Source organism: Morus notabilis, unplaced genomic scaffold (genome assembly GCF_000414095.1).
Source record: "Morus notabilis unplaced genomic scaffold, ASM41409v2 Scaffold211, whole genome shotgun sequence".
NCBI classification, from domain to species: domain Eukaryota; kingdom Viridiplantae; phylum Streptophyta; class Magnoliopsida; order Rosales; family Moraceae; genus Morus; species Morus notabilis.
In genome coordinates, this window is record NW_010360013.1 from 31,330 (window position 1) to 58,203 (window position 26,874).

At 39.5% G+C, this 26,874-nt stretch overlaps 1 protein-coding gene across 1 annotated transcript; it reads right to left on the reverse strand.

Annotated features, from left to right (window-relative positions):
- LOC21388801 (ornithine aminotransferase, mitochondrial) lies at positions 1 to 26,874 on the reverse strand. The gene is made up of 10 exons (XM_024164003.1): positions 26,478 to 26,874; positions 25,249 to 25,357; positions 24,655 to 24,885; positions 18,635 to 18,794; positions 18,333 to 18,388; positions 2,592 to 2,744; positions 2,357 to 2,454; positions 1,476 to 1,556; positions 1,099 to 1,332; positions 1 to 271 (listed from the first exon to the last, which is right to left on the reverse strand). The coding sequence occupies exons 1-10, from the start codon at positions 26,639 to 26,641 to the stop codon at positions 109 to 111; spliced, it is 1,449 nt and encodes a 482-aa protein (XP_024019771.1). The 5' UTR covers positions 26,642 to 26,874; the 3' UTR covers positions 1 to 108.

Here is a 26,874-nt window from a genome sequence, read left to right on the forward strand (position 1 = left end):
AATGAAAAGCTACTCATGAGGATTGAATTCCCATATTATTGGCAAGAGAAAAACCTAAAAAAATACTGTGTAATTGTCTTTATATAGAAATGAAAATTCCCATGCCACTTAGACATCTTTGTCTGTAGAAGCATACAAGTTTCTCCCACAACGGTCACACGTGTCAGAAGCAGATGGAGGGATATCTTTTGGCTTAGTCTTTTGCAACTCTGGTAAATCGAGTTCTAGAACCTCACGAAGTGCATTTAAGCCTTCTTGGAGCTCATCCAAACTGCGAGTTATAAAATGTGATTAGTGAATTGGTCGGCCATAGGTGAAAACAACAATATACAGATCTTACACGTATGCACAGATCAAAGAACGCGTAACAAATTTTATTTGTTTGTTTATTTTTTTAAGCTGAGTACAAAAATATATAAAATCTAAACACACTCAGAAAAGAAGAGGGAATTTAAAACTACTACGGATAATATATTAGGCATTATTTGTGGAATAGGGGGACCGAAATTGAAACAAAGTGATAGATTTGGTACAAAAAATAGGACATTTTAAAAGTTAGAGATCAAAGTGAGATTGAAGGTAAAGTTCAGGATCATTTGCGTAATTAACCCTATATAATGTGTTTAATTGAACTGTGGCATCAAGGTTGATTTTTAGGGCAGTTCAATAAAATAGCAAACAAAGGCCAACTTAGACAGGACTTGAAGAAAGGATAATGCTGATGGAGAAAAGAACTAAAAAGGATAATGCTGGTGGAGAAAAGAACTAAAAAGCTTATGATCAATACAAGGAGAAAAAATTTGACGTCAAAGTTATTTAAATAAGTCAATGAGAAGAGATGTGCACAGAAAAACACAACGGATTGTTTGTATGTAATCAATGTACGTCAATATTATCTTCCTGTTTTCTGGTGACATGCAACAGAGCAATAATCTTAGGGGTTAGTATACATCACGCTATTGGAGGTTCTTCTTATTAATTATTTTCTCACTACTGCATGAGAAAATCATGCGTGGGAAGCACATTTCCAACGCAAAGTAACAGTTGGTTGTCACGTGGAAAAGATAAAAAATAACGATTACAAGCATGGTTCCATACCTCATCGATAATGGAGGAGTTAATCTGATAATAGTATCATGTGTGGGCTTGGCAAGAACTCCTCTTTCCTTCAACTTGAGACAGATATCATAGGCAGAAATGGGGAACAAGTTTTTACTATTGAGCTCCACGGCACTGAACAAGCCTCTTCCTCGAACTTCCTTTATGTAGTCAGGAAATTGTTGTTGAATCTTTAGTAGCTGATTCTCAAGTTCCAGTCCTATTTGTGCAGATCTGTAGACAAATAAAGCATGAAATAACTATATATGCATGCACAAATTCAAAAACTTAAAAAACGCGAAGCATTTTATCCAAACTATGTTCTTTTTTCTTCAAATGCCATCTAGGTAAGCAGCATTGAGCAATGAATTTGATACCGGTGAGCAAGTTTCTCATCTCTGATTACATCTAGTGATGCAATGGCAACTGCACTCGCCAATGGATTCCCACCAAAGGTACTAAGGAAAAAAATATAAAAATAAAAAAAATAAAAGCAAGGTGAGCTCTTGCATCATAAATGCAAAATTGGACGGAAAAGTAAATTATAACATAAACATATCAAGCACAAGACACTTAGAATAAATAAATAAATAAATCTTTGAGGGAAAAGCCCAATCAAGCCAGCTTTTCAAATTTTGAAAAGCGGAAGTGGACTAGAACCTTTACATCATCAGCAGACTTAAAAACTTGAGATACTAAGCGGTTTGGTTTGGGGTTGGGGCCATTATGTGTAAAAAGGTTAGACCGTCTGCATGCTACTGATTTTCCTCGGGCACCTGCTTCTACAGTTCTATACACCTAGAACAGAAAATCTAGAAATCAGTTCTCTGTCCTAAGGATTTTTTTTTTCTCCTACTCCTTTGGTTCTTGTTTCTTGTTTCTCCATTGGAATTCAGTTGTGCTAGTTGAACAGCCAATAATTATTCTTTCTAGAAACTGTAGTAAAGGCAAATCACGAGCGAAAGAATAAAGGGAAATTTTCTCGTACGCCTAACATACAAGTAGGCCAAGCTTTTTTAACCGTTAGATCTATGTACTTTTTGACTTTTACGTGATTTTATACAGATCCGACGGACAAAAAACTTGGCCTACCGGTATGTTGGCGTACCAAAGAAAGTCCCAATAATAAAACAGTAATCATATTCCGGGGAAGAATTCCAGAAACATATAGAAAAGTTATGAAAAATGGAAGCTGTAACTTAATTCCTTTATCTAATTAAGGAACAGGCAATGCAAACCAAATAGTTAAACTGCAAACCTTCCGTGCTCTCCAGGGCGGATACAGAGCATTACATCTTTGTCTGCAAGAACTGCGCTGACAGGTATCACTCCTCCACCCAATGCCTTTCCTAGTATCTGAAAATAAAAAGTTATAATAAATAAATAAAAAAGTCTCTTTTCTTACAGAAACATATTAGTGGACTCAATTGGTGATTGAACCAGCTAATATATGCAAATGTCAGTAGAAACTGAAAAGGAAATTGGAAGCTTACCACGACGTCTGGGCGAACTTCTTCCCAATCACAAGCCAACAACTTTCCTGATCGTGCTAAGCCAGATTGAATTTCATCAGCAATCATTAAGACATTGTATTTTGAGCATAGATTTCTGACAGATTTTAAATAGCCGTCAGGAGGAATTATAACCTGTCAACAAAAGGCAAATTGCTATTCTCAGTTTCTTTGAAAGAAGTGAATGGACACTAAATGCGTGCGAAGAAGCTCAAACTAGACGTAAGCAACACTTTATCTTCAATCAGAGCTTGGTTAATGCATTTTAGGGGTTTCATATTGAATTCTAATTAAAAAATATCACATGATTGCAAAAACCAAAAACATAAATCAAATTATAAGACAGGACACAAAGGATTAGAGTGGTTCGACACATGGAGGCCTACGTCTACTATAGTTGCTGAACTTCGAATATCTAGGAATATACACTCACTCTCTTTTCATGTTCTCTTAACAAAAGTAAAAACATGACAGAGCAAATGCTCAAGACGAAAAAGTCTGGGGCGTTGCTCAGTCCCATCCCTCTCTTATTTATAGGAGTCTTTTGCTGAAACTCACTCAACGTGGTAGATTCCATGTTCTCCATCTTTGGACCATCATCCAACTTCGCTCAACCAATTTTCTTTACTAGCTAGGTCATTACGCAACTGGTTAACCAGTTCTTGAGCTGGTTACTACGTTGTCCACTTGCCCACACAACTTGGTAGCTTAATGTCACACCACACTCGGCTTGCCCACACAACTTGGTAGCTTACTGTCACACCACACTCGGCGGCAGTGCACAAGCCGAAGGTTTGGCCTTGAAAACTTAGGGTTTTCAGAAGACTTTTCCTTCTTCGTTAAGTTTACTTCTTGGCTAAGTACTTTTGTAGGCCAAGAATAATTTAGGCTAAGTATTATCCTCTAGCTTTGTGTGCCTTATCTTGTATCACCCGTTCGATCGCTACCACATGTTTTGATTTAGGCCATTCATATAAGGGGCCTTGACCTATAAAAAGGGGACCACTCATTTGTAACATTCTCTAGAAATTTGAATTCAGAGGTCACTAGTAAAGAATTCTGATAGTAAATAGAAGTTCTTTCATTTTCTCCCAATTCCTTCCCTATTTCTCTCGTTGTTTGAGTTGCTAGCCTTGAGTTTGTGTGAGTTAGGCCGCTTAAATAGCATTAGTAAGGCCACAAAGTTGCCTTGTTAGACAAGAAGGTACATGACAGTTAGTATCAAAGCTGGCCTTGTTAGACAAAAAGGTACGTGATAGTTAGTATCAGAGCTGGCCTTGTTAGACAAAAAGGTACATGACAGTTAGTATCAGAGCTTGGTCCACACACCGGTGAAACGAGGTGTTGATAAAGGATCGGTGGAAGCACCAATCATTCATATGTGGAGATGGCGCACCCATTTTCCCAATATCTCCTCGCCTTCTCCTCCATCATAGCATGGTGACATCTTTTATATAAAGAGTTGTAAACTGGATCTTGGAGGCCTCCTCCATGATGCCTACAAGTCCAAAGTATTCATATAGCCCCCACAAGAAGTTGTCAACTACCCAAGCATTATATGACTTCTAGAGCTCACTAGTTTGGCACCTCAATCTTATGAGCTTCGACAGTTATACTTAGCTCAACTGCCATGGTGCGTTTGCACCACGTTATATCGCCTCACGTGTCAATGAGTCGGGCCAAACTGTTGTTAATCTCAAGCCGAAAAACTTCACACACCTTAGCCAATTCCCCAACAAATTGGTCTTCACTTCTCCGACCTCTCACAGAGACTCTTCTAGTTAAACCACTATAGCCCAAATTGCACTATGGATCTCGACGCCTCTGAGGCCTTCACCCTCTAGTATAGGTCGTCCATCTAGGATCCCATGCCACCCACACTTTCCTTCACAAGAGGCAAACGTGAATCAAAACTAGAAACGAGATCTTTGGACTTACGGTGCGGCTTTGGAGTAATGGGGTTGAATTGCTCCTTGCAGCCACGCTCCTGCGTAATCTCACATGCGCAGGACTGGATCCACCCTCCAATCCTTTAGGAGCACCTTGTTACCATATACGACGTGGCTCTAATATCAATTTTCACATACATTTTCGTCTCGCAGGGAAGACAAACGACCTTAGCTTTTCATGCTATGTTAAGCAGCCTCACTTAAGTAAACTCAAGGCTAGCAAACTCTAATGCACAAGAGAAACAAAGGAGGAAATATGGGAGGATAAAGAACTTCTATTATTATGAGAATTCTTTACAATAACTCAGATTTCTTGTGAATGCTACAAATTAGGGGGCCCCTATTCATAGGCCAATGCCTCTTAAATGAACAACTTGGATCAGCACTTGTGGCAACAATCTAACGGTCGATACAAGATAAGGCATGCAAAACTAGAAGATAAGACTCAAGTATTTTAGACCAGAACATTGAACCAAAAATTAGTTCAAAGTAGCTCATGGGTTCAAAACTTGATGAGCTCATGAACCAACGGCCTCTAAGTCTCCTAGGCAAAACCTCCTGCTTGTGCCTTCGACCACGCTGCTGCAGAGACCACTGTGACGTAAGGCTCCTTAAATGACTTGGGAAAAGTAGTGGATTCAAGCTCTTAAGCTTCCATCTAGGTAACATAGAGGTTAAACCTATCTTCTTGGTATACAAAATTTAACCAACGACTACAAGGATATAATGTAACATCTTTAGAAAATTTAATTCCTTATCCATAACAAAAAGACGGATTGGCCTAATTAGGTATCCTTTGTATTGCACAAAAAAAAAAAAAATTCCATTCTTCCTCCTTTTACTAGAGTTATCATAAAATCTTGACTGAAGTTACAGAATAACTTAACATGGGATTGATACTTATGCTGGTAATGATGGTTATAATACAAGTTAACCATGTCTTATTTATAAGTGAACTTATGAACTTCTGTCGGATTTGTAGGAGTTAATTAAGCTATTCTAGGATATTTTATTTTTGCAAATAAATCAGAAATACATGTAGTTTTCTTTCCTAGTTTATAGCAAAGGATTTGCTGATTGTGTGTGAGCTGTAATTGCTGATTTTGTGAGCATTCCTCTGCTATTTATTCCTGTAATCATTCTTTGTAATTCAAGTAGAAATATTATCTTTTTCTTCCCTAAACCTATATGGTATCAGAGCCACCGTGCTCTTTTCTTTCTCCTTCACGATGTCATACAAGACAGGGATGACTGGCACCTAAAATAAATTTATAGTCTCCTCAAGCTCTTTCGAAACTAGTCACCCTACTCCTGCAAATTCTTCCGTACCAGTTCCTGCAGAATTTTATTCGTAGAATTCTAACCTGCAACTCACGGCCACGAAACTCAATGGGCAGAATTATCTCGAATGGGCTCAGTCCGTGAAATTGGCAATTGATGGCAGGGGCAAGATCGGGCACTTGACTGGTGAGATTTCAAAACCTTTTGCAGGAGATCCTCACTTTAAAAAATGGCAGTCTGAGAACTCCCTTGTTACTGCTTGGCTCATAAATTCAATGGAGCCAACTATTGGGAAACCACATCTTTTTCTTCCTACTACGCGAGATGTGTGGGAGGCCGTTCGTCATCTTTACTCAGACCTTGAAAACCCCTCTCAAATATTCAAGTTGAAAACCCGACTTTGGCAATCCAAGCAGAATGATCGAAATGTCACCACTTATTACAACGAATTGGTGACGTTGTGGCAGGAGCTTGATCAGTGCTATGACGATGTTTGAGAGAATCCCAATGACTATGCTCGTTACAAGAAGAGAGAGGAAAGCGACAGGGTCAACATGTTTCTAGCCAGCCTTAATCGGAGTTTGGACGAAGCTTGAGGCTGTATTCTTGGTAGGAAACCGCTGCCTTCCATTCGGGAAGTGTTTTCTGAAGTCAGACGTGAAGAAGCAAGGAGGAGAAAAATGCTACACAGCAATGAAACCAGCCCCAACTTGGAGACTGAAAGCTCGGCCCTTGTATCCAGAGGAAAACGACGGGTATAAGAAATCGAGGTACGAACACTGCAAAAAGCCATGGCATACTGTTATAACCCTTGGGTAGAACTCATCCCTAAAAGCTAGCTTGTAGGGAGAAGGTGCCCAAGTGGTAATAAACCCACATGCTAAGCCCATATTTTAGCAATGTGGGACTCAACCAGGAGCCTAACATACCACCACGCTTCCGACACCGACGTCCACAGCGGCCCACTCTGGATGGCCCACTCTGGCCCTTCCAGGTCGCCCCTTCTGCAACGTGGGCCTGAGGAAGAGCATGCTCTGATACCAATTTGATAAGCTCCAATCCAAACAACCAATTGAAAATGACAAATCGGAAAGAGAAATGCTAACAGGAAGCTTTGATTAATATCAATGGCGGAAATTGGGTTACAAAAAGAGATATGGGGATATTCGAGAGATCCCTTGCTCTCCCTAAACTATCTTCTCTTGGAAGTTTCACAAAACTGAATAATCCTCCCTTATTCTACCTCCGTTCTATTTATACTCACGATCTCTTAATCCACCCACCAATCCCAAGGCCTAACTAACTACTAACTACTTAACAAACATAACAAACCACTAACCACTTATTATATTGATTACTAATTACTAACATAATCCTATCATTACTCCCCTCCCTAAGACACCTTGTCCTCAAGGTGTTGATCAGGTAATTGCACTTGAATGATGCCATCTTCTTCCCATTTCAATGCACGTGAACCTTGGAACGTCAAAGGTAGCAGCAACTTTCAAAGAACCCAACTCAGTGCTAATTAACCCAAAAATAGAGAGCCTTGGAAAGGTGAACCCTGCACTTAGCTCGCCGGAATATGCCCCAATCGCACCATAATCACGAAGCACAGCCCCAATTGTGCGGTAATCAGCCCCAATCGCGCCAAGATCACGACATCCAGTCCAAATCCGGCTAGAATTTCGGAACCCAGCCCAAATCTTGCTGGAACTCACGCCGAATATCCCTATTAAACCTATTACGCCTGAATTAGGCCCAACAAAGCCCAATGTGACTCTGCCCACACTAGAATCGCAAGACCCAGCCAAATCCGGGTCTAATTCTCTGACCCAACTAGCCCCAGATGGGCTCAAATCGGAGCTGGCTTTCCGCTCCGAATCACGCAGCCAGACAAGCCTCCCTCTCTGCCTTTCCACATCTACCAGCGCCCCGTCCACCGGTTCTCCTCCGCGCGGCCTCTGGTCGTAGTTCAACTCCAGCCCATCGCCAATCAGCACTCCACGGCACCGCTCCCCGCCGATCTGACCTCCAGGTTGTGGATCCAAAAGATTATGGACGAATCGTAACTCCCGCCAATCCTGAGCACTGCCCAGGCCAAATCCGGCGTCGATCAGCCCTCCCCGTTGCAAATCTGGGCTTCCCAAGCCGCAACCGACGCCGATCTGCTGGTCCCGTCGCAGATTGGGTCGATTCTGGTCGAGATCGACCCCTCCACTGCGCGGGTTCTCCTCGCGTTCAGCCACCTTCCCCTTCGGTAGTCTGATCTGCCCTTCCTTGTGCGGTTCCACTCGATCCTGGCCAACATCTCCAAGTCCGAAAATCCTAGCCTCTTCTCTGGGAAGATCCGCCTCCTTCCCCGGCCTCCGATCATCATCCGCCCTCAGATTGGTGCCGATTGACTCATATCTGAGCGATATCGCACCCGATCATGAAAAATTGATCGAATCATTGCCATCCTCCCGCGATTCCAAAATTGGTTGCGTCGGCCCACTCAGATCTAATTGCAGATCGCCATACAGACCAGTTCGCAGCTCATATGGCGTTGATCGTTGTAGGTGTTCATCGGGTTCTGATCGCGTTTCCTCTAGCGTCGCTCGTCGGATTCGGTCTCCCAGATTTGGTCGCTAACCTCCAAAAACCCCAACATTGGAAACTCTAGGATCTGAAAACCTAGATTTCGACTCCAGATCGCCGTTCATCTTGCAATTTGATAGCTCTTGACGTTAATCTGCTGCTATGGTCGACGCCCCCGCCGCTCCAAATCTCTCCTCCATCCTTTTTAGAAGTTGTTCCACGTTTTGAACCATGGCTTCAACCTTCGTAATATAACAGTTTACCTTTGCTGGTTGGAAACATTGAAACAAATAAGTCTTAAAAGCACTCCAACAAACAAATGGCCACCTTCTATCCTCCCATTGAAACCACTGAAGAGCTTTACCTTCCATGAACTGCCCAATGAACATCACTTTTTCTTGCTCTGAAAATCAATTTTTCAAGAAATATTCTTCTACTCTTGCTATCTACGCATCCGGATCTTCTCCAGAAACCATTGGCTTCTCTAATTGCTCCCAACGTCCATATGTTCCCTCCATCTTCTCTGAATTTCGCCCAAGAAAGTGCTCTGATACCAATTTGATAAGCTCCAATCCAAACAACCAATTGAAAATGACAAATCGGAAAAGAAATGCTAACAGGAAGCTTTGATTAATATCAATGGCGGAAATTGGGTTATAGAAAGAGATATGGGGATATTCGAGAGATCTCTTGCTCTCCCTAGACTATCTTCTCTCGGAAGTTTCACAAAACTGAATAATCCTCCCTTATTCTACCTCCGTTCTATTTATACTCACTATCTCTTAATCCACTCACCAATCCCAAGGCCTAACTAACTACTAACTACTTAACAAACATAACAAACTACTAACCACTTATTATATTGATTACTAATTACTAACATAATCCTATCACTACAAAGGAGATTTGTTGGAAACAACAAGGTAAACCAGCAAACTAGAAGCCAAAATCCAAACACGATGGTCGGGCCTTTCAAGCGACGACTAAAGAAACTCAAGAGTCTTCTACCAACTCGGAGGCATTCCCTTTCACAAAGGAACAATTAGAGCACCTATACAAACTATTTCAATCTCTAAATTTGTCCCTAACCTATCGTGTTCTTTCGCTCAGAAGGGTAATTCTTTAACCACTGCTTGTTTGAGTGTCATTCCTAATTCTGTTCATTCTTGGATCATTGATTCTGACGCAACTGACCATATGACTAGTTGCTCTACATTGTTCTCGTCCTATAGTCCCTGCACAGGCAATAAAAAGGTCAAGATTGCAGATGGTTCATTCTCAGTGATTGCGGGGATAAGAACTGTCAAACTCACTCCTTTGGTAACTTCATGATGTGCTTCATGTTCCTAATTTGTCTTGTAATCTGTTGCCCATTAGTAAAATCACTTCTGATCATCAGTGTCAAGCTAATTTCTATTCTTCACTTTGTAAGTTTTAGGAATTGACCTCGGGGAGGATGATTGGTAGTGCTAGGGAGAAAGATGGACTCTATTATTTTGAAGATGGATCTGACTCGAGTGGACGATGTCAAATTATTAGTTTAAATTATGTTTTTGTTTCCAAAGATAGTGATGTTATGTTATGACACTATAGGCTAGGCCACCCTAATTTTCAGTATTTAAAATACTTGTTTCTAAATTTATTCCATAATAAAAGTCCATCTTCTTTTCAACGTTAAGTGTGTCAGTTTGCGAAACTTCATTGTACATCGTTTTCACCTCAACCTTACAACCATTTACTGTGATTCATAGTGATATTTGGGGCCCGTGTCGCACATGTTGGCAAATTACCAACACCAGATTCAAGAATTTGGAATTTGGTGTTGGTAATTTGCCAACAGTGGTATCAGAGCTTTCGGTTGCGAAGCGCTTAAATCGAAGACTCATAACAAGATTCAAGATTCTTGAAGTCTTTCACGGAAATATATATATAGTTTTTTTCAATTCCGGATCAATGGGAACAGCCAAATTTGAGTTAGAAAAGTTTGATGGATCTGGACATTTCGGATTGTGGAGAAAGAAATTGAAGGCCATCCTTGTTCAACAAAAGGTGGCGAAGGCCTTAGGCGAGATGAAGGATGTCAAAGCTATTGAGGAGGAAAAAGTCGAAATGCAAGAAATAGCCTATTCAACAATAATTCTATATCTCGCAGATAATGTTCTCAGACAAGTCAACGAGGAAGACACAGCTGCAAAGGTATGGCTCAAATTGGAGCAAATGTTTATGACATAGTCTCTTACTAATAAAATTTATCTTAAAGAAAGTCTCTTTAGCTTTAAGATGATACAAGTAAGAGCCTTGAGAAGAATCTGGATGATTTTAACAAAATTGTCATAGACCTGGCCAATATTGGTGAAAAGGTTGAGGAAGAAAACCAGGCCATAATCCTTTTAATATCCTTACCAGAATCGTTTAAGGATGTTAAAAATGCTATTAAGTACGGCAGAGAAAGCTTGACTCTTGAGGATGTACTATCTGCCTTAAGATCAAGAGAGCTAGAAATCAAGATGGATATGTCTCAAAGGAAAGACACTGCTAGAGATGAAGGACTATTCTCTCGAGGAAGAACCCCAAAGAGAGATAACAGTAAGCCTAAAGTCAGGTCAAAGTCAAGAACTTGTGGCAGGAAATGTTTCTATTGTAACAAACCAGGACATATTAAAAGATTCTGCAAAGAATGGAAAAAGAAACTTGCAGAACAAAAATCTGATGGAGCAGATGCAGCTGTGGCGAGTTCAGATGAAGGGTATGAGAGTTCAGAGATGTTGGTGATTGGTGGTAGTCAACAAGAGAACGAGTGGATATTAGACTCAAGTTGTACATACCATGTGTCCAAAGAGGAGTTGGTTTTCTGAATATAACCAACTAAGTGGTGGAAGAGTTCTCATGGGCAACAACAACTCTTGCACAATAGTTGGTATAGGTACCATTGTGATCAAGCTAAATGATGGCACAATTTACAAGTTGAAACAAGTTAGGCATATACCTGAACTTAGAAGAAATCTAGTGTCTCTTGGAGCACTAGATGAAGCTGGCTTTGCCTATAAGGCTGAAGGTGGAATGCTGAAGGTACTATAGGGTTCTCCGGTTATAATGAAAGGCAGAAAACAACAAGGCCTTTATGTATTACAGGGACACACCATCACTGGTACAACAACTGCAGTAAAGATGGACAAATCTGCAACTACAACATGACACAGAAGGCTGGGTCATGTTAGTGAAAAAGGCCTACAAGAGTTTAGTAAACAAGGATTGCTTGGAAAAGATAAAGTTAGCCACCTTGACTTCTGTGAGTAGTGCATCCTAGGGAAGCAACACGGGTTGAAGTTTGTTGCATCAACATACAGAGCTCAGAAGCCACTTGATTATGTCCATGCTGATTTGTGAGGGCCAAAAAAAGTTCCAACACATGGAGGTCACAGGTACTTTCTTTCCATTGTGGATGACTTTTCTAGAAAAGTGTGGATTTTTCTTTTTAAAAACTAAAGATGAGTGTTTTGAGAAATTTAAACAATGGAAAGCGTTAGTTGAGAACCAAACCACCAAGAAATTGAAAGCTCTAAGGACTGATAAAGGGATGGAGTTTTGCCATAACATCTTTACAAGTTATTGTAAAGAAAGGGGTATAATTAGGCATAAAACTGTCAAGAAAACACCCCAACAAAATGACATAGCTGAAAAGATGAATAGGACCTTGATGGAGAGGGTGAGGTGTATGTTGTTTGGTGCTAGCCTCAGTAAACAGTTTTAGAGAGAGGCTGTAAGTACAGCCTGTTACCTAATTAATAGGTGCCCTTATAAACCCATTGGCTTAAAAACACCAGAAGAATGTTGGACAGAAAAACCTCCAAACTTGAGTCACCTTAGGGTTTTTGATTGTACAGCTTATTATGCACACCAAAGGGAAGGAAAATTAGATCCTAGATCTATTAAATGTACATTTCTAAGATATCCTGAAGGTGCTAAGGGGTACAGATTGTGCGTTAGAAATAGTCCTCATTATAAAATTGTAATCAGTAGAGATGTTATCTTTAATGAAAAATGATATGCCCTATCTAAATAAAGAAAAAGATACTGCTAGCTCTATTGATTTTGCAGGTATAGGACCAGTTCCTAAACATAGTATCCAGCTGGAGGTGGAAAATTCAGATACTACCACTACTCGACCCAACAGTAACAACTTGAAGAGCCACAACACCCACATACAGATCAAGACCTTTCGGATCATCCCATTCAAATAGAGCAAGAGGTTCCTGAACAGGTTACACAGATGGAAACAGATCTGCAACCCTCTACTTCAAGGGGTTTGAATGATTATCTATTATCCAGAGATAGACCAAGAAAGAGTATCAAACCACCCGAGAGGTATGAAGGGGGTAACCTGATAGCATATGCTCTACACAACAAACGAACCAAAGACTTATGCAGAGGCAGTCTCGAGCCTATTAGCAGCAGAATGGAAGAAAGCCATGAATGAAGAAATGCAGTCCTTATTGAAGAACAAAACATGGGTTTTGGTAAATAGACCCAAGAAATAGAAAACTGTTGATTGCAAATGGGTTTTCAAAATAAAAGAAGGAGGCAAACCTGAGGAACCTAAGAGATTCAAGGCAAGATTGGTTGCCAAAGGATTCACTCAGGTTGAAGGAATAGATTACACAGAAATATTCTCTCCAGTTGTGAAATATAAGACAATAAGGACAGTGCTAGCTTTGGTTGCTCATAGGGATTGGGAACTAGAGCAGATGGATGTTAAGACAGCCTTCTTACATGATGATTTAGAAGAGACAATATATATGAACCAGTCCCCAGGTTTTGAAGTTAAAGGAAGTGAAGACAGGGTGTGTCTACTAAAGAAATCCTTATATGGATTAAAACAGTCACCCAAACAGTGATATAAAAGATTTGACCACTATGTGACAGGAGCACGTTTCAAGAGGAGTGATTATGATGCCTGTTTATACTATAAAGACATTGACACAGATAAAGCAGTTTATCTCTTACTCTATGTGGGCAACATGCTTATTACGAGTAAGGACTTGAGGACAGTAGATGAAGTCAAAAGGATGCTTAGTGTTGAATTTGACATGAAGGACCTAGGATGTGCTAAGAGAATTCTGGGCATTAACATCAAGAGGGATAGAAGAAATAAGGTGCTTTGTCTCTCTCAGGAGGTGTACTTGAGAAAAGTTGTTAAAAGGTTTTCTATGGACCAAGCAAAGGAAGTTAAGGTTCCACTAGCAGGCCATTTCAAACTCTCAGCAGAACAGTCACCAACCACCAAAGAAGAAAAGCTCAAAATGGCTAAGGTTCCTTTCTCAAGTGCAGTAGGTTCATTGATGTACTCTATGATCTGCACTAGGCCTGATCTGGCTTTTGCAGTAAGTGTTCTAAGCAAGAATACGTCAAATCCTGGAGAAGAGCATTGGTTAGCACTAAAATGGGTGCTAAGATATGCAAACAGTACTATAAACTATGGTCTCATCTACAAACATTCTAAAGGTCCTTTAACCTTGGATGGGTTTGTAGACTCTGACTACACAGGTGACATGGACAGAAGGAGATCTACTTCAGCCTATATGATGACTTTGGGTGGAAACTGTATAAGCTGGAAGTCACAGCTTCAGCCAGTAGTGGCTTTGCCTAGCACTGAGGGTGAATACATGGCTGGAGTAGAAGGATTCAAAGAAGCTATTTGGCTTCGAGGTTTGTTGAATGAGCTCAAAGTTCTTAAAGGTTCAGCAACAATTTATTCTGATAATCAGTCAGCCGTCCATTTGTTTAAGAATCCAGTATACCATGAGAAGACCAAGCATATTGAAGTTAGGCATCACTTCATCAGGGAGAAAGTGGAAGGAGTAGTTGAATTGGAGAAAATCAGTACTGAAGACAATCCTTCAGATATGGCTACAAAGGTGGTTCATGCTGGGAAGTTCTAGAAGTGTTTGGAACTGCTCAACATAGGCAAAACGTGAGGCAGTGAAGGAGGAGCTATGACCCCACTCAGAGTTCCTTATTGTTCCAGAAGATTCACACTGTCGCTTATTGGAATTAAGGTGGAATTTTGTAGCAGTAATTCCAACTCAACGACAGCTTGAAGAGAGGAAGCTACATGCCATTTTATCTAAGGCTGGTTATATGTCTTATTAAAGAGTCCAATTGTAATATAACACATGGAAAGCTAAATTAGTCTCTCCCATGTGCCAAGTCTTTCTATTAGTGTATACTTGGGCCTCGTTCACTTCGCGGATTCGAGTTTTCAATTCGAGCTGAGATGTGACATTTTCTGACTGAGCTTTACATTGTAGCAAAAAAAGTTAGATGTGACATTTTCTGAGAGCTTTTTACTTTAGAAACTTAAAACTGAAAACTCGAATCGGTGAAATGAACGAGGCCTTGATGTATATATAAACTAGAAGCTCAGCTTTAGGAAATAATATATAATACAGAGTTCTCGTTTTGGGTTCTAGTGAAAGAATCTGCAAGAATCAAGATTGTAGAGAGAGAAACAGTTGAGAGTGTTTGGGTAGTAAGAAAGTCTAGGAAAGTTAGGGATCTTTTCCACTGGGTATTTTCTCTGGGATAAATTCTTGTAATTTGGGGTTTCTTCTCTGGAGAGATTCTTGAGTTGTTTTCTGGTTGGGATTCTGTAATCAAGTGAGCTGTGAGGGTGTAATTTCTTCCCCATTAGTGAAAAGAGCTTCGAGTGGGCAAGCTCAACAGGGACGTAGGGATTTATCCCGAACCTCGGTAAAACAAATTCATTCGTGTTCTTGTTTTGTGTGAGTTCTGAGATTCCAAATTCTTGAATCTGGTGTTGGTAATTTGCCAACAGCACATCTACGTTTTCTGAAGAAAAAAAATGATTTGTGACTTTTATTGATGATCGCACAAGATTAAATTGGGTTTATTTGATGAGAAACAAATCTGAAGTGGAAATAATTTTCAAAATCTTCTACACTGGTACAAACTTAATTTCAAAAAACCATTCAAATTTTATGGAGTGATAGTGGTCGCAAATATTTCAAAAATGTTTTGGGGCAGTTTTTTTCCCGAAAAAGGAATTGTTCACCAAAGTTAAACATCTTTTGGAAGTTGCTCGAGCTTTACTTTTTACCGATAAGGTACCTAAATATCTTTAGGGCTAAATTAGATGCCTAATAAAGTTTTGAACTTTAAAACACCTCTTGAGGTTTTTCATAACTTTTATCCAACAAATAGGCTATCTTCCTCTTTACCCTTAAAGATATTTGGTTGTACCACATTTGTTCACATTCATAACTATAATTGCGAAAAACTTAAGTCTCGAGCTGCAAAATGTGTCTTTGTTGGTTATACTTCCACTCAAAAGGGGTATAAATGTTTCAAACCTATTTCCAAAAAAAAATATGTTTGTTACCATGGATGTTACTTTTTTTGAGTTACACTCATACTTCATGCCTCATCTTCAGGGGGAACCAAATCCAAGATTCGGCTTTCCATGATGTTTTCCAAACCGAAGAATCTAATTCTCTCCCCACCTTGACCGTTCAACCTACCCACATGTTGTTATACCAGAAGAATGTGGGTCGAGTGTTGTTATACAAGGAGAAAGTGAAGAAAGTGGGTCGAGTGTTTTAGACATTAAAAATTCAAGTACTCCTACTATGCCCTCTCATGATGTTCATGACTCCACAACTCTTAACAAAGGAACTACAGGGTTAAAAACTTTTGACATTGTTTATTCGAGACGGAAGACAACTCAAAAGAACAGGTCCTCCAATCCCTTACACTGCCCAAAATCCGTAAATACTCCAAGCAATATCCTTACCGAGGCTTTACAAAACGTTCAACCTACTTCATCTTCGAGTTCTGAGTCTCCTAGTCCAAAAACTGAGCCAAGTCCCAATTCTGAGTAATGATTTAAGCCTTCCCATTGCACACCGAAAAGGTGTCGGTCATGCACCCAACATCCTTTATCACATTATGTGTCATATAAAAATCTCACCTGTTTTTCATGCCTTTACCTCTCAATTGTCTTGTTTAGAGATTCCTAATAGTGTGCAGGATGCTTTGAAAGTTCCCGAGTGAAAGGAGGCTATCTTCAAGGAGATGAAAGCTCTTGAGAAGAACATCACGTGGAGTTAGTCAATTTGCCGAGAGGAAAAACAATTGTAGGGTGCAAATGGGTGTTCACTGTCAAATATAAGTCCGATGGCTCACTAGAACGGTGCAAAACACGTCTGGTTGCCAAAAGATTCACTCAAACCTATGGCATTGACTACCAGGAATCATTCGCTCCAGTTGTGAAGCTAAATACCGTAAGAGTTCTCTTATCTCTTGTTGCTAACCGTGATTGGCCTCTACAGCAGTTGGACGTTAAGAATGCATTTCTCAATGGGGACTTTGAGGAAGAAGTGTAATGGATGCACCCCTAAGATTTGATGAGAAGTTTGGAACAGAGGTGTGTAGACTGAAGAAATCTTTATATAGGTTGAAATAGTCACCGGGGGCTGGTTTGAGAAATTCACTCAGTTTATTAAAAGTCAAGGGTACACTCAAGGGCAAGCTAATCATACTACGTTCATCAGACATTCACGGGATGCAAAGATAGTTGTGCTAATTGTGTATGTGGATGATATAATTCTCACTGGAGATGGTGTATTTGAGACAAACCAGTTGAAGACTTCTCTCTCCTAAACATTCGAGATCAAGGACTTAGGATCTCTAAGATTCTTTCTGGGCATGGAGGTGTGAGATCAAAGAAGGGAATCGTTGTGTCTTAATGAAAATATGTTCTTGATCTCCTTAAGGAGTCTGGGATGAGTGGTTGCAGGCCAGTAGACACTCCAATTGATCCCAATCAGAAGCTTGGGGATGACAAAGAAGGTGATCCAGTGGAAAATTGATTTATTTATCCCATATTCGACCAGATATTGCTTTTGCTGTGAGTTTGGTAAGTCAGTTTATGCACTCACCTTATGAGAAACATCTTGAAGCAGTTTATTGGATTCTTCGATACTTGAAAAGCACTCCAGGCAAAAGTTTGCTCTTCCAGAAGACCTCACAACAGATTATTGAGGCTTACACTGATGCAAATTGGGTCAGTCTCGATTGTTGACAGGAGATCCATGTCAGGTTAATGCACTTATGTCTCGAGAAACCTGGTTACATGGAGAAGCAAGAAACAAAATGTAGTTGCAAGAAGCAGCATGGAGGCAGAATACAGGGCAATGGCTAACGGAGTTTGTGAGATGCTACGGGTGAAAAGAATTCTCGAAGAGCTGAAGATGCCAATAAACATGCCAATGAAGCTATATTGTGACAACAAAGCCACCATTAGCATTGCACAGAATCCAATGCAACATGACCACACGAAGCATGTGGAGATTAACACGCTTCATAAAAAAAAAGATTGATTGTGGAGCTATTTGCATGCCTTTTGTCCCTACTATGCAACAAATAGCTGATAAATATTCTCACTAAAGGACTTTTCAGGCCTAATTTTGAACTTCTTGTAAGCAAGTTAGGCATGTTTAATATCTATGCACCAACTTGAAAGGGGGTGTCCGATTTGTAGGAATTAATTAGGCTATTTTAGGATATTTTATTTTTGCAAATAAATCAGAAATAAATGTAGTTTCCATTCCTAGTTTATAGCAGAGGATTTGCTGATTGTGTGTGAGCTGTAATTGTTGATTTTGTGGGCATTCCTTTGCAATTTATTCATGTACTCGTTCTTTGTAATTCAAGCAGAAATATTATCTTTTTCTTCCCTAAATCTATAACTTCAATATATATGCTCTCACAAATATATGCAATTTGGCCATTTCCCCACAATTTAAGGTTTGGAAAATGACATGTCAAACTATATGTCCATGTAAAATTCTCTTTTAGATTCCAAAAAAAAGTAAGCATTCATTTCCAAACATACCCCGGCCTCTCCTTGTATGGGTTCGAATAAAAATCCAGCTATTCGATCTCCACTTTCTGCACCCCACAACAATCAACAATTTCAAGGTAAACAATAATTTCTTCTGTCCCCAAAATAGTAATTATCAATCATAAGAAGGATATGAGTTCACAATGAGTTATTTTTATTTAGTCGTGTTACTATTTTGACTCAAAAATTTGGTATAATTTATACAAATGAAACAGTTTGTAATCATATCATAAGATATGTAAGAAATATGACAAGCATCATGAAGATTTAAGAGAACAAAGAATTATTTAAACCTTTAAAAATTTTCTCAAGGGCTGCTGAATCACCAAAATCAACTTTAAGATGGCCAGGCAACAAAGGTCCAAAACCTCGGGTTGCCTCGTTGTCACAGCTCATCGAGATGACAGCCAATGTACGACCATGGAAGCATCCACAGCATGATACAATGATAGCCTGCATAGAAACCATGTGCAACACTAGTCTACTTATTAAAACAAATAAAACGGAGGGCATTATGAAGCAAGAATTTAAAAATAGAAAAAGATAAGTTTTAGGAACGTCAATTTAAATCACTAATAATCACATAAATTCAGTTAGGAGGTGAACAAAAGTTGAGAAAATGAGAAAATCCAAGACCGAATGATATTGAGAAAAGAAGAAGGTGAAGTGACAATAAAAACAAGTTGAAGGAAACTTAAAATGCTGCATTGACATATACACAATAACCAAGACGAGCAGGAGTTATGACACAGTTCTTATCCTCAAAAGGTACCTCAGCAAGAGCATTGCCATATACAAACACGTAATGACTTGACAACATGCTAACGAAATTCCTCATAATTCCATGCTTAACAATTTATATGCTTGCACAATTTGAACATTATACTAAAGGAAATAGTATTAAAAAACCTATAAAACAATGAAGGCTTACGAAGGCAAGTAAGTGTGTTAAGCTTGGCCAATTTGAGATGGATCGAAGAAGATTTTTTTTTTTTTTTTTGGGTATATTGTTCTGTTTTGTTTTAATAATTGAAGAAATCGCTGAATATTCTTCTTGTATTGAAAAGAGATTTACAACCTAATATAAAGCTAACCGTGTGGCTGGCATACCAATCCACCAAAATAGGACACTAAAATTCCTTTTAATTAGGAATCCCAACAAAACAGGAAAGTGAATAAATCACAATAACTAATTCAGAAAACATAAACTAAATCTAAATCTAATCTTTTCTAAATAAAGAAGGTAAATAAAACTTCCTAACTTTACATAAGAGTCGATACCCTTTTCTACACTCCCCCTCAAGCTGGGTTGTATATGTTATACAAACCAAGCTTGGAGTTCAACTCATCAAAACTAACCCTTGGAAGTGCCTTGGTGAGAACATCAGCAATCTGCTGCTTTGTTGGAACATAGCTGAGCTGAACAATCCCATTGTTGACCTTCTCTGAGATGAAGTGTCGATCAATCTCAATGTGTTTTGCTCTATCGTGGTGTACAGGATTTTTGGCTATGTTAATAGCAGCTTGACTATCACTGAACATCTTGACTGAGTCTTGTACTTCAACTTTAAGTTCTCTTAATAACCTTTGTAGCCACATTCCTTCACATATTCCTAGTGTAAGAGCACGATATTCTGACTATGCACTACTCCGAGAGACAACAGCTTGCTTTTTGCTTCTCCAAGTGACAAGATTGCCCCAGACGTGGGAGCAATAGCCAGTAGTTGATCTCCTATCAGTTAGCTCTCCTGCCCAGCTAGCATCAGTATAGATTTCCACCTCACGGTTTTCACATTTTCTGAATAGTAAACCATGTCCGGGAGTCATCTTTAAATACCTCAAAATCCTGTTTACTGCCTCTAAATGATCCTCAGTTGGATTATTCATGTGTTGACTTACTACACTGACTGAATATGCAATATCAGGTCTAGTGTGAGATAAGTAGATGAGTTTCCCAACCAGCCTTTGGTACCTTCCCTTGTCAACAGTTCTTCACTTCTGCTCAATCTTTTAGTTGGATCCATAGGCGTGTCAGCAGGTTTGCATCCAAGTAAACTTGTTTCACTTAACAGATCCAAAATATACTTCCTTTGGGATATGACGATCCCTTCCTTAGACCGAGCCACCTCCATTCCTAAAAAATACCTCAGAGTCCCGAGGTCCTTGATCTCAAATTCTGTTGCCAGCAGCCTCTTCAATTTGAGAATTTCCTCTGAATCATCTCCTGTCAAGATGATATCATCAACATAAACTATGAGAATAGCCATCTTCCCTCCTGATTTGCTTTTAACAAACAGTGTATGGTCAGCTTGACACTGTTGATATCCATTAGCTATCACAGTCCTAGCAAACCTGTCAAACCATGCACGAGGAGACTGCTTCAAGCCATACAATAACTTCTTCAGTTTGCAAACTTGCCTGTTGTTTAACCTGTTTTCCAGCCCTGGAGGTATGGTCATGTAGACTTCCTCTTCAAGATCCCCGTTCAGGAAGGCATTTTTAACATCAAGTTGGTATAATGGCCAATCTTGATTCACTGCAAGAGAGAGTAGAACTCGAACAGTGTTGAGTTTAGCCACAGGTGCAAAAGTCTCCTGGTAGTCTATCCCATATGACTGTGTGAAACCCTTTGCTACAAGTCTAGCCTTGAATCTCTCGACACTTCCATCAGCTTTGTACTTGACAGTGAATATCCACTTGCATCCAACAGGATTCTTACCAGGAGGTAGTGATGTAAGAATCCATGTGTTATTACTTTCTAGAGCCCGAATCTCTTCCTCTACTGCCTTTTTCCATGCTGGGTTCTTTAGAGCCTCTTGAATAGAGTCAGGTACCTTCACACTATCCAGGTTTGTGACAAAAGCCCTGTAAGAAGGTAGTAATTTCCCATAGGCTACATACTTCTCAATTGAATGTCCAGTACACCCACAAACACCTTTTCTATGAGCAATTGGAAGATTTGAATCATCAATCATGGGAACACGAGTGTCATAAGATGAGAAATCCATACCATTATGATCATCGAGTGCAGTAGGACTTGGTTCTGGTGATTGAGGGTGCTGATTTTGCATAGTTTCGTCTATGTGCTCAGCTGGTCTTCTCCTTCTATAGACACAAAGTTCAGGATTATTAGTGTCAAGTTGTGGTGGATTTGAGACCATTGGTTCTGTTTCAGGTGTAGGAACATGGACTGTTTCTGTGACTGTTTCTGTTTCAATGATAGGGACAATGGCAGGGACAGTGGTAGATTTTGGTGGAGGAAAACTGGCTTGAGTGTCTTGAAGGAGGTCCCAAATCTGATATTCCCTTGAATTCTCCCCCTGAATGTAGGATTTGGGAAAGTAAGATTGGTTTTCAAAGAAGGTGACATCCATGGAGTTATATACTTTTCTAGTGATTGGAGAATAACACTTATAACCTTTTTGATTAGAGGAGTAACCAAGGAAGATGCACTTGAGAGACTTGGGATCAAGTTTGGTGCGGTGATTGTGGTGGATGTGAACAAAGGAGGAGCAACCAAAGACTTTGAGTGGTATGTCTGAAGAAAAGGAGCGGATATGTGGATATGCATTTATAAGAACATGGCGAGGAGTCTGAAATTTTAGGACACGACTGGGCATCCTATTTATGAGATATGTGGCTGTGAGTATGGCTTCTCCCCAGAAATGCTTAGGTACATTATTGGTAAACATAGTGGCACGGGCTACCTTAAGCAAATGTCTATTTTTCCTCTCAGCCACTACGTTTTGTTGTGGAGTGTCGACACAAGAGCTTATATGAATGATACCGTGTTTGGACAGATAAGAACCAAGGATGGAATTAAAGTAGTCTTTAGCATTATCGGTTTTGAGGACCTGAATATTGCTTTGAAATTGAGTGGAGATCATTGAATGAAAAGAATGAAAGATGGTGGCTGTTTCAGATTTTTCTTTCATAAGAAAGGTCCAAGTTGTTCTTGTATGGTCATCTATGAATGTCACAAACCACCGAGCCCCATTGATATTTTTCACACTGATAAAAATTGGATTTTTTATTGATAAACAAATGAGGAAACAATTTCTCGACATAAGCAAAGTTTGGATGACCAAGGCGATAATGCCATAACATGACTTGACTTTCAACTAAAACAGAATTAGAATTGGAAATAGACACAGAATTAGAAGCAAACTTGACAGACTTTGGACTAGACTTTAAAATACAACTTGAAGGGTGAACTTGTCTATTTTGGAGATTATTTTCCTTGAGCAGATATAGACCACCATGCATCTCAGCACTGCCAATCACCCTCCTCGAATCCACTGCCTGAAAATCACAAAGATTGGAATAGAATTTAGTAACACAGTTTAGGTCACGGGTAAATTGGCTGACGAAAAGTAAATTGCAGCTCAATTTAGGAACATAAGGGACAGAGGAAAGGAGAAGTTCCTTTGTCAAATGAACTGATCCGGTTCCTGCCACTGGTGAGAATGATCCATCAGCAATTCTGACTCCAGAGTGACTAGTGCAAGGCTGAAAATTATTGAGAATGTTGAAGTCTCCAGTCATGTGGTATGAGGCTCCTGAGTCAACTATCCACGGTTTTGATTGGTTATTTTGGACAATAAAAGCATTGGATGGGAAACCTTGATGTGCAAGAAGGCTGGTGTGTTGCTCGGCAGTGGAGTGTGATGCCTGTCCAGGATTAGCAACTTGGCTAAGCATTTTCTGCAGTGCCTCAATTTGTTCCTTGGTGAATGGACTGCCATCTGCACTAGTTTCTGTAGTGACAGCAGCATTCGCACGGTTCTCCCTTTCATATCGACCATTAGATGGCTTCCAATCTGTAGGTTTGCATGTAATTTCCAACATGTCACCTTTACATGACCAAGCTTCTTACAGTGGTCGCACCATGGACGTCCTTTGCCAGCCCTATTGTTCTAAACTGTGGGTGTATAAGGCTGAACCTTCAACTGCAGGTGTGATGTTAGTATCTGTCATCATCAATTTCTTCCTGCTCTCCTCCCTCCGGACTTCTGCAAAAGCTTCTCGGATAGTAGGGAAAGGTTTACTTCCCATGACTCTTCCCCTGACTTGATCTAGGTCTTTATTGAGACCAAGGAGGAATCTGATCGTTCGTTTCTGCTCAACAATCTGCCTATACAATGCAGAATCATTAGCACACTTCCAGGAGTGGATCTCATACAGGTCCAATTGCAGCCAACAGCGTGTGAGAGCATTGAAATATTGAGTAACACTCAAATCTCCTTGTTTTAGGTCATACAACCTAGTCTCAATCTCAAATAACTCTGATGTGTTCTCTATGCTGGAATACGTTTCACGAGCAGCCTCGCATATCTCCTTGGCTATTTGGTGAAGCAGAAAATTTTCTCTAACCTCCGTGGTCATGGAATTAATTAGCCATGACATCACAAGATGATCATCAGTTTTCCAGGACCGGTATTTAGGATCTGTTGATTCAGGAGCAGCAGTTTCGCCTGTGAGATGTCCGTCCTTCCCTCGACCGCAGATATACATGAAGACAGATTGTGACCATTGAAGAAAATTATGGCCATGGAGTTTATGATTTGTGACAAGATGGGAAGTATCGGGAACAGAGGGAACTGAAGGATGAGACTCGGATCTAGAGGTAACTTCTGAGGAGGAGGATTGTGAAGCCATGCCGTACTTGGTCATGGTGAAGAAACGGCCAGATAAAGAACGGCCAGAAAGAAGAAGAAAGAAGATTAGGGCTCAGAGCTTGGCTCTGATACCATGAAGAAATCGTTGAATATTCTTCTTGTATTGAAAAGAGATTTACAACCTAATATAAAGCCAACCGAGTGGCTGGCATACCAATCCACCAAAATAGGAAATTGAAATTTCTTTTAATTAGGAATCCCAACAAAATAGGAAAGTGAATAAATCACAATAACTAATTCGGAAAACAGAAACTAAATCTAAATCTAATCTTTTCTAAATAAAGAAGGTAAATAAAACTTCCTAACTTTACATAAGGGTCGATACCCTTTTCTACAATAACAAATTCAATGGTTCAGAGCCTCCTGACTTGTAAAGTCCCTTCAAAATAACATGCCCCCTGACTTGTGGCTTACCAAACTTTTCCTAATGTAAGACACAAATACTGCCACACATTATATATGTAAATTCATATTACAGAAAACAAATATAAGAGAGACTACTTTACAATCATATGTGTTACAAATAATTCTCCTGAATTTACCTCATCTTTCGGAATCTTCTTCTTCTCATAAAACAAATATAATAGAGACTACTTTACAATCATATGTGTTATAAATAATTCTCCTAACTTTACCTCATCTTTTGGAATCTTCTTTGTCTCATAACCCCATTTCCTAGCCAACTTCAGAGCTGTTTCCACACCTTCAGCTCCGGTGTTCATAGGCAGCACCATGTCATATCCAAACATATCTGTTAGACGCTTAGCAAAAATTGGAAATCTATCATTATAGAATGCTCGAGAGCTAAGAGTGAGCCTTTCTGCTTGTTCTTGTAATGCTTTCATGATCCTTGGATGACAATGTCCCTACAGCAGAAGGTGATGAAATCTAGTAATGAAAACAAAATAGAAGGCCAGGTCCCAACGATATAAATTCTCTTAAAACTCGATCAGTAAATAAATAAACTCTTTCTCTGCATTTCCTTAAGATACAGAAAAAAGTAGCTATAGTCACAGAATCTTGAAAGTTGGCCAAAAGACAACTATTGGAAATATATTATACAAGTTTATAAATGCAACTGCAGCCATAGATCTGATAACAAGATCCATCAATATCATAGTTGAGACTGCTTTAGGCAAAGAAAATTCATTTGAATTGGTTTAAGTAGAGAGACAGGGTACTATTAAATCGCCAAAATAAGCAGAGCTATACATTTCAATCTTTTCTACCTGGTTAACTGCAGAGTAAGCAGAGAGAAAGTCTAGATATCTGTTGCCCTCTGGATCCCATATAGATGATCCCTTCGCTTGAGAGAAGACTACAGGAATTGGGTGATAACTGCATTGCAAGAAGGAAAGAAATTTAGATAAGGAGATAAATAGACTATATGAAACTCATCTCCAAGATATTGTCAATGTAAAACACCGCAAATAAAAAAGAAAATGGCATGAACTTTCAAGAACAACAAAGCAACATGCTATAAGAAACTTTTCCTAAACCTAAAGCACAATCCGCGCAGAACTATAGAAAAACAAGGGGACTCTAAAAGCAGTTGCACCAATAAAACAGAACCCAGGCTTTTGAAATGACAGACAATATATCCTGTATACATAAATTCGGATAAAATATTCACTATCTAATTATTGCGAGGCTGGCCTCTAGAAAAATGTCATGTTCAAAACCCACATGACTGTGTATCGATTAGCCAGTTGTAGTAGACTCTTTTGCTGAAATTGCAAAGAATTCTTCTTTCATAAATTTTCTTTTTTTTCGACACAATTCTTCTTTCCTAATTTAGTCTCTTTTATGATTAGAAGTTAGGATAACCACACTAGAGGAGGTGAAAACAAAGTTTGAAAGAAAAAGAAAACATGTAAGGTTCAATTAACATTAACAAAGAAGAATTTATCATACAGAAGAAATCAGAACCACTGTACTTACATCAAATGCTACAAAAAGGTAAAGTTGCAGAAAAAGGGAGAATACAACAATTGAACAAACAAACGTAAAAGATTCTCCATACTCTCTGCAATGAATGAACAGTCACGATGCATTTGATCTACCAAGAATTTGAGGTTTTTTTTTTTTTAATCTTACTTTTTCGTTTGAAAATTGAGTGATTAATTTTTTTTTAAAAATCTTCATTGCCATGTGATGGTACCGGCAAAAGGACCAGCGTGTAACCGCCATGAAACTTCACAGCGACCACCACTCAAATCTATGGCCTACGAATACAACGAGATTCGAATTACCAGAGACGCAATTTCCTGAAGAGTCTTTTCACTGATGGAATTCGGAAAGCTAAGACAACTCGGAAAACCAAAAAAAAAAAATTCTCGCTCATGAGTCAAGAGCATTCAAAACAAGAAATAGATCAAAATGAGCTCAAAACGCAGAAGCCAGAACACGAAAACACGAGCAATCACGAACAAAAACATGTTTAAGAGAGAGAGATTACTTGTGCGCACTGTACTCGTACTCGGAGTTGATGAGGTCCTGAGAAGATGAGGATGAAGAAGAAGAAGGGGATTTGCCTTGAGGAACAGCACTGAGAGACCTGGCGCCATTGAAACCAACTCTGCTCAACACATATTGAAGCTGCAAAGGCCTCCTATACGCCATTGTTGATCGCGATTCTCACGACCAAGAACGATGAATCTTTCGACGTCTCTCTTTATGTTTGTTTTGCTGTTTCTAATACTAGTTCAATTTCGCTTTCTTTGCGAGATTCAATGAATTCTGGTGAAGTTGCAGAATGAAGGAAGCAAAGCAGAGCAAGAAATGGAAAATCTTCCCACACACAGGCGAGAAATATGCTAGGGTCACTATCCAACAAAGTGTGAGCTATTTGGAAA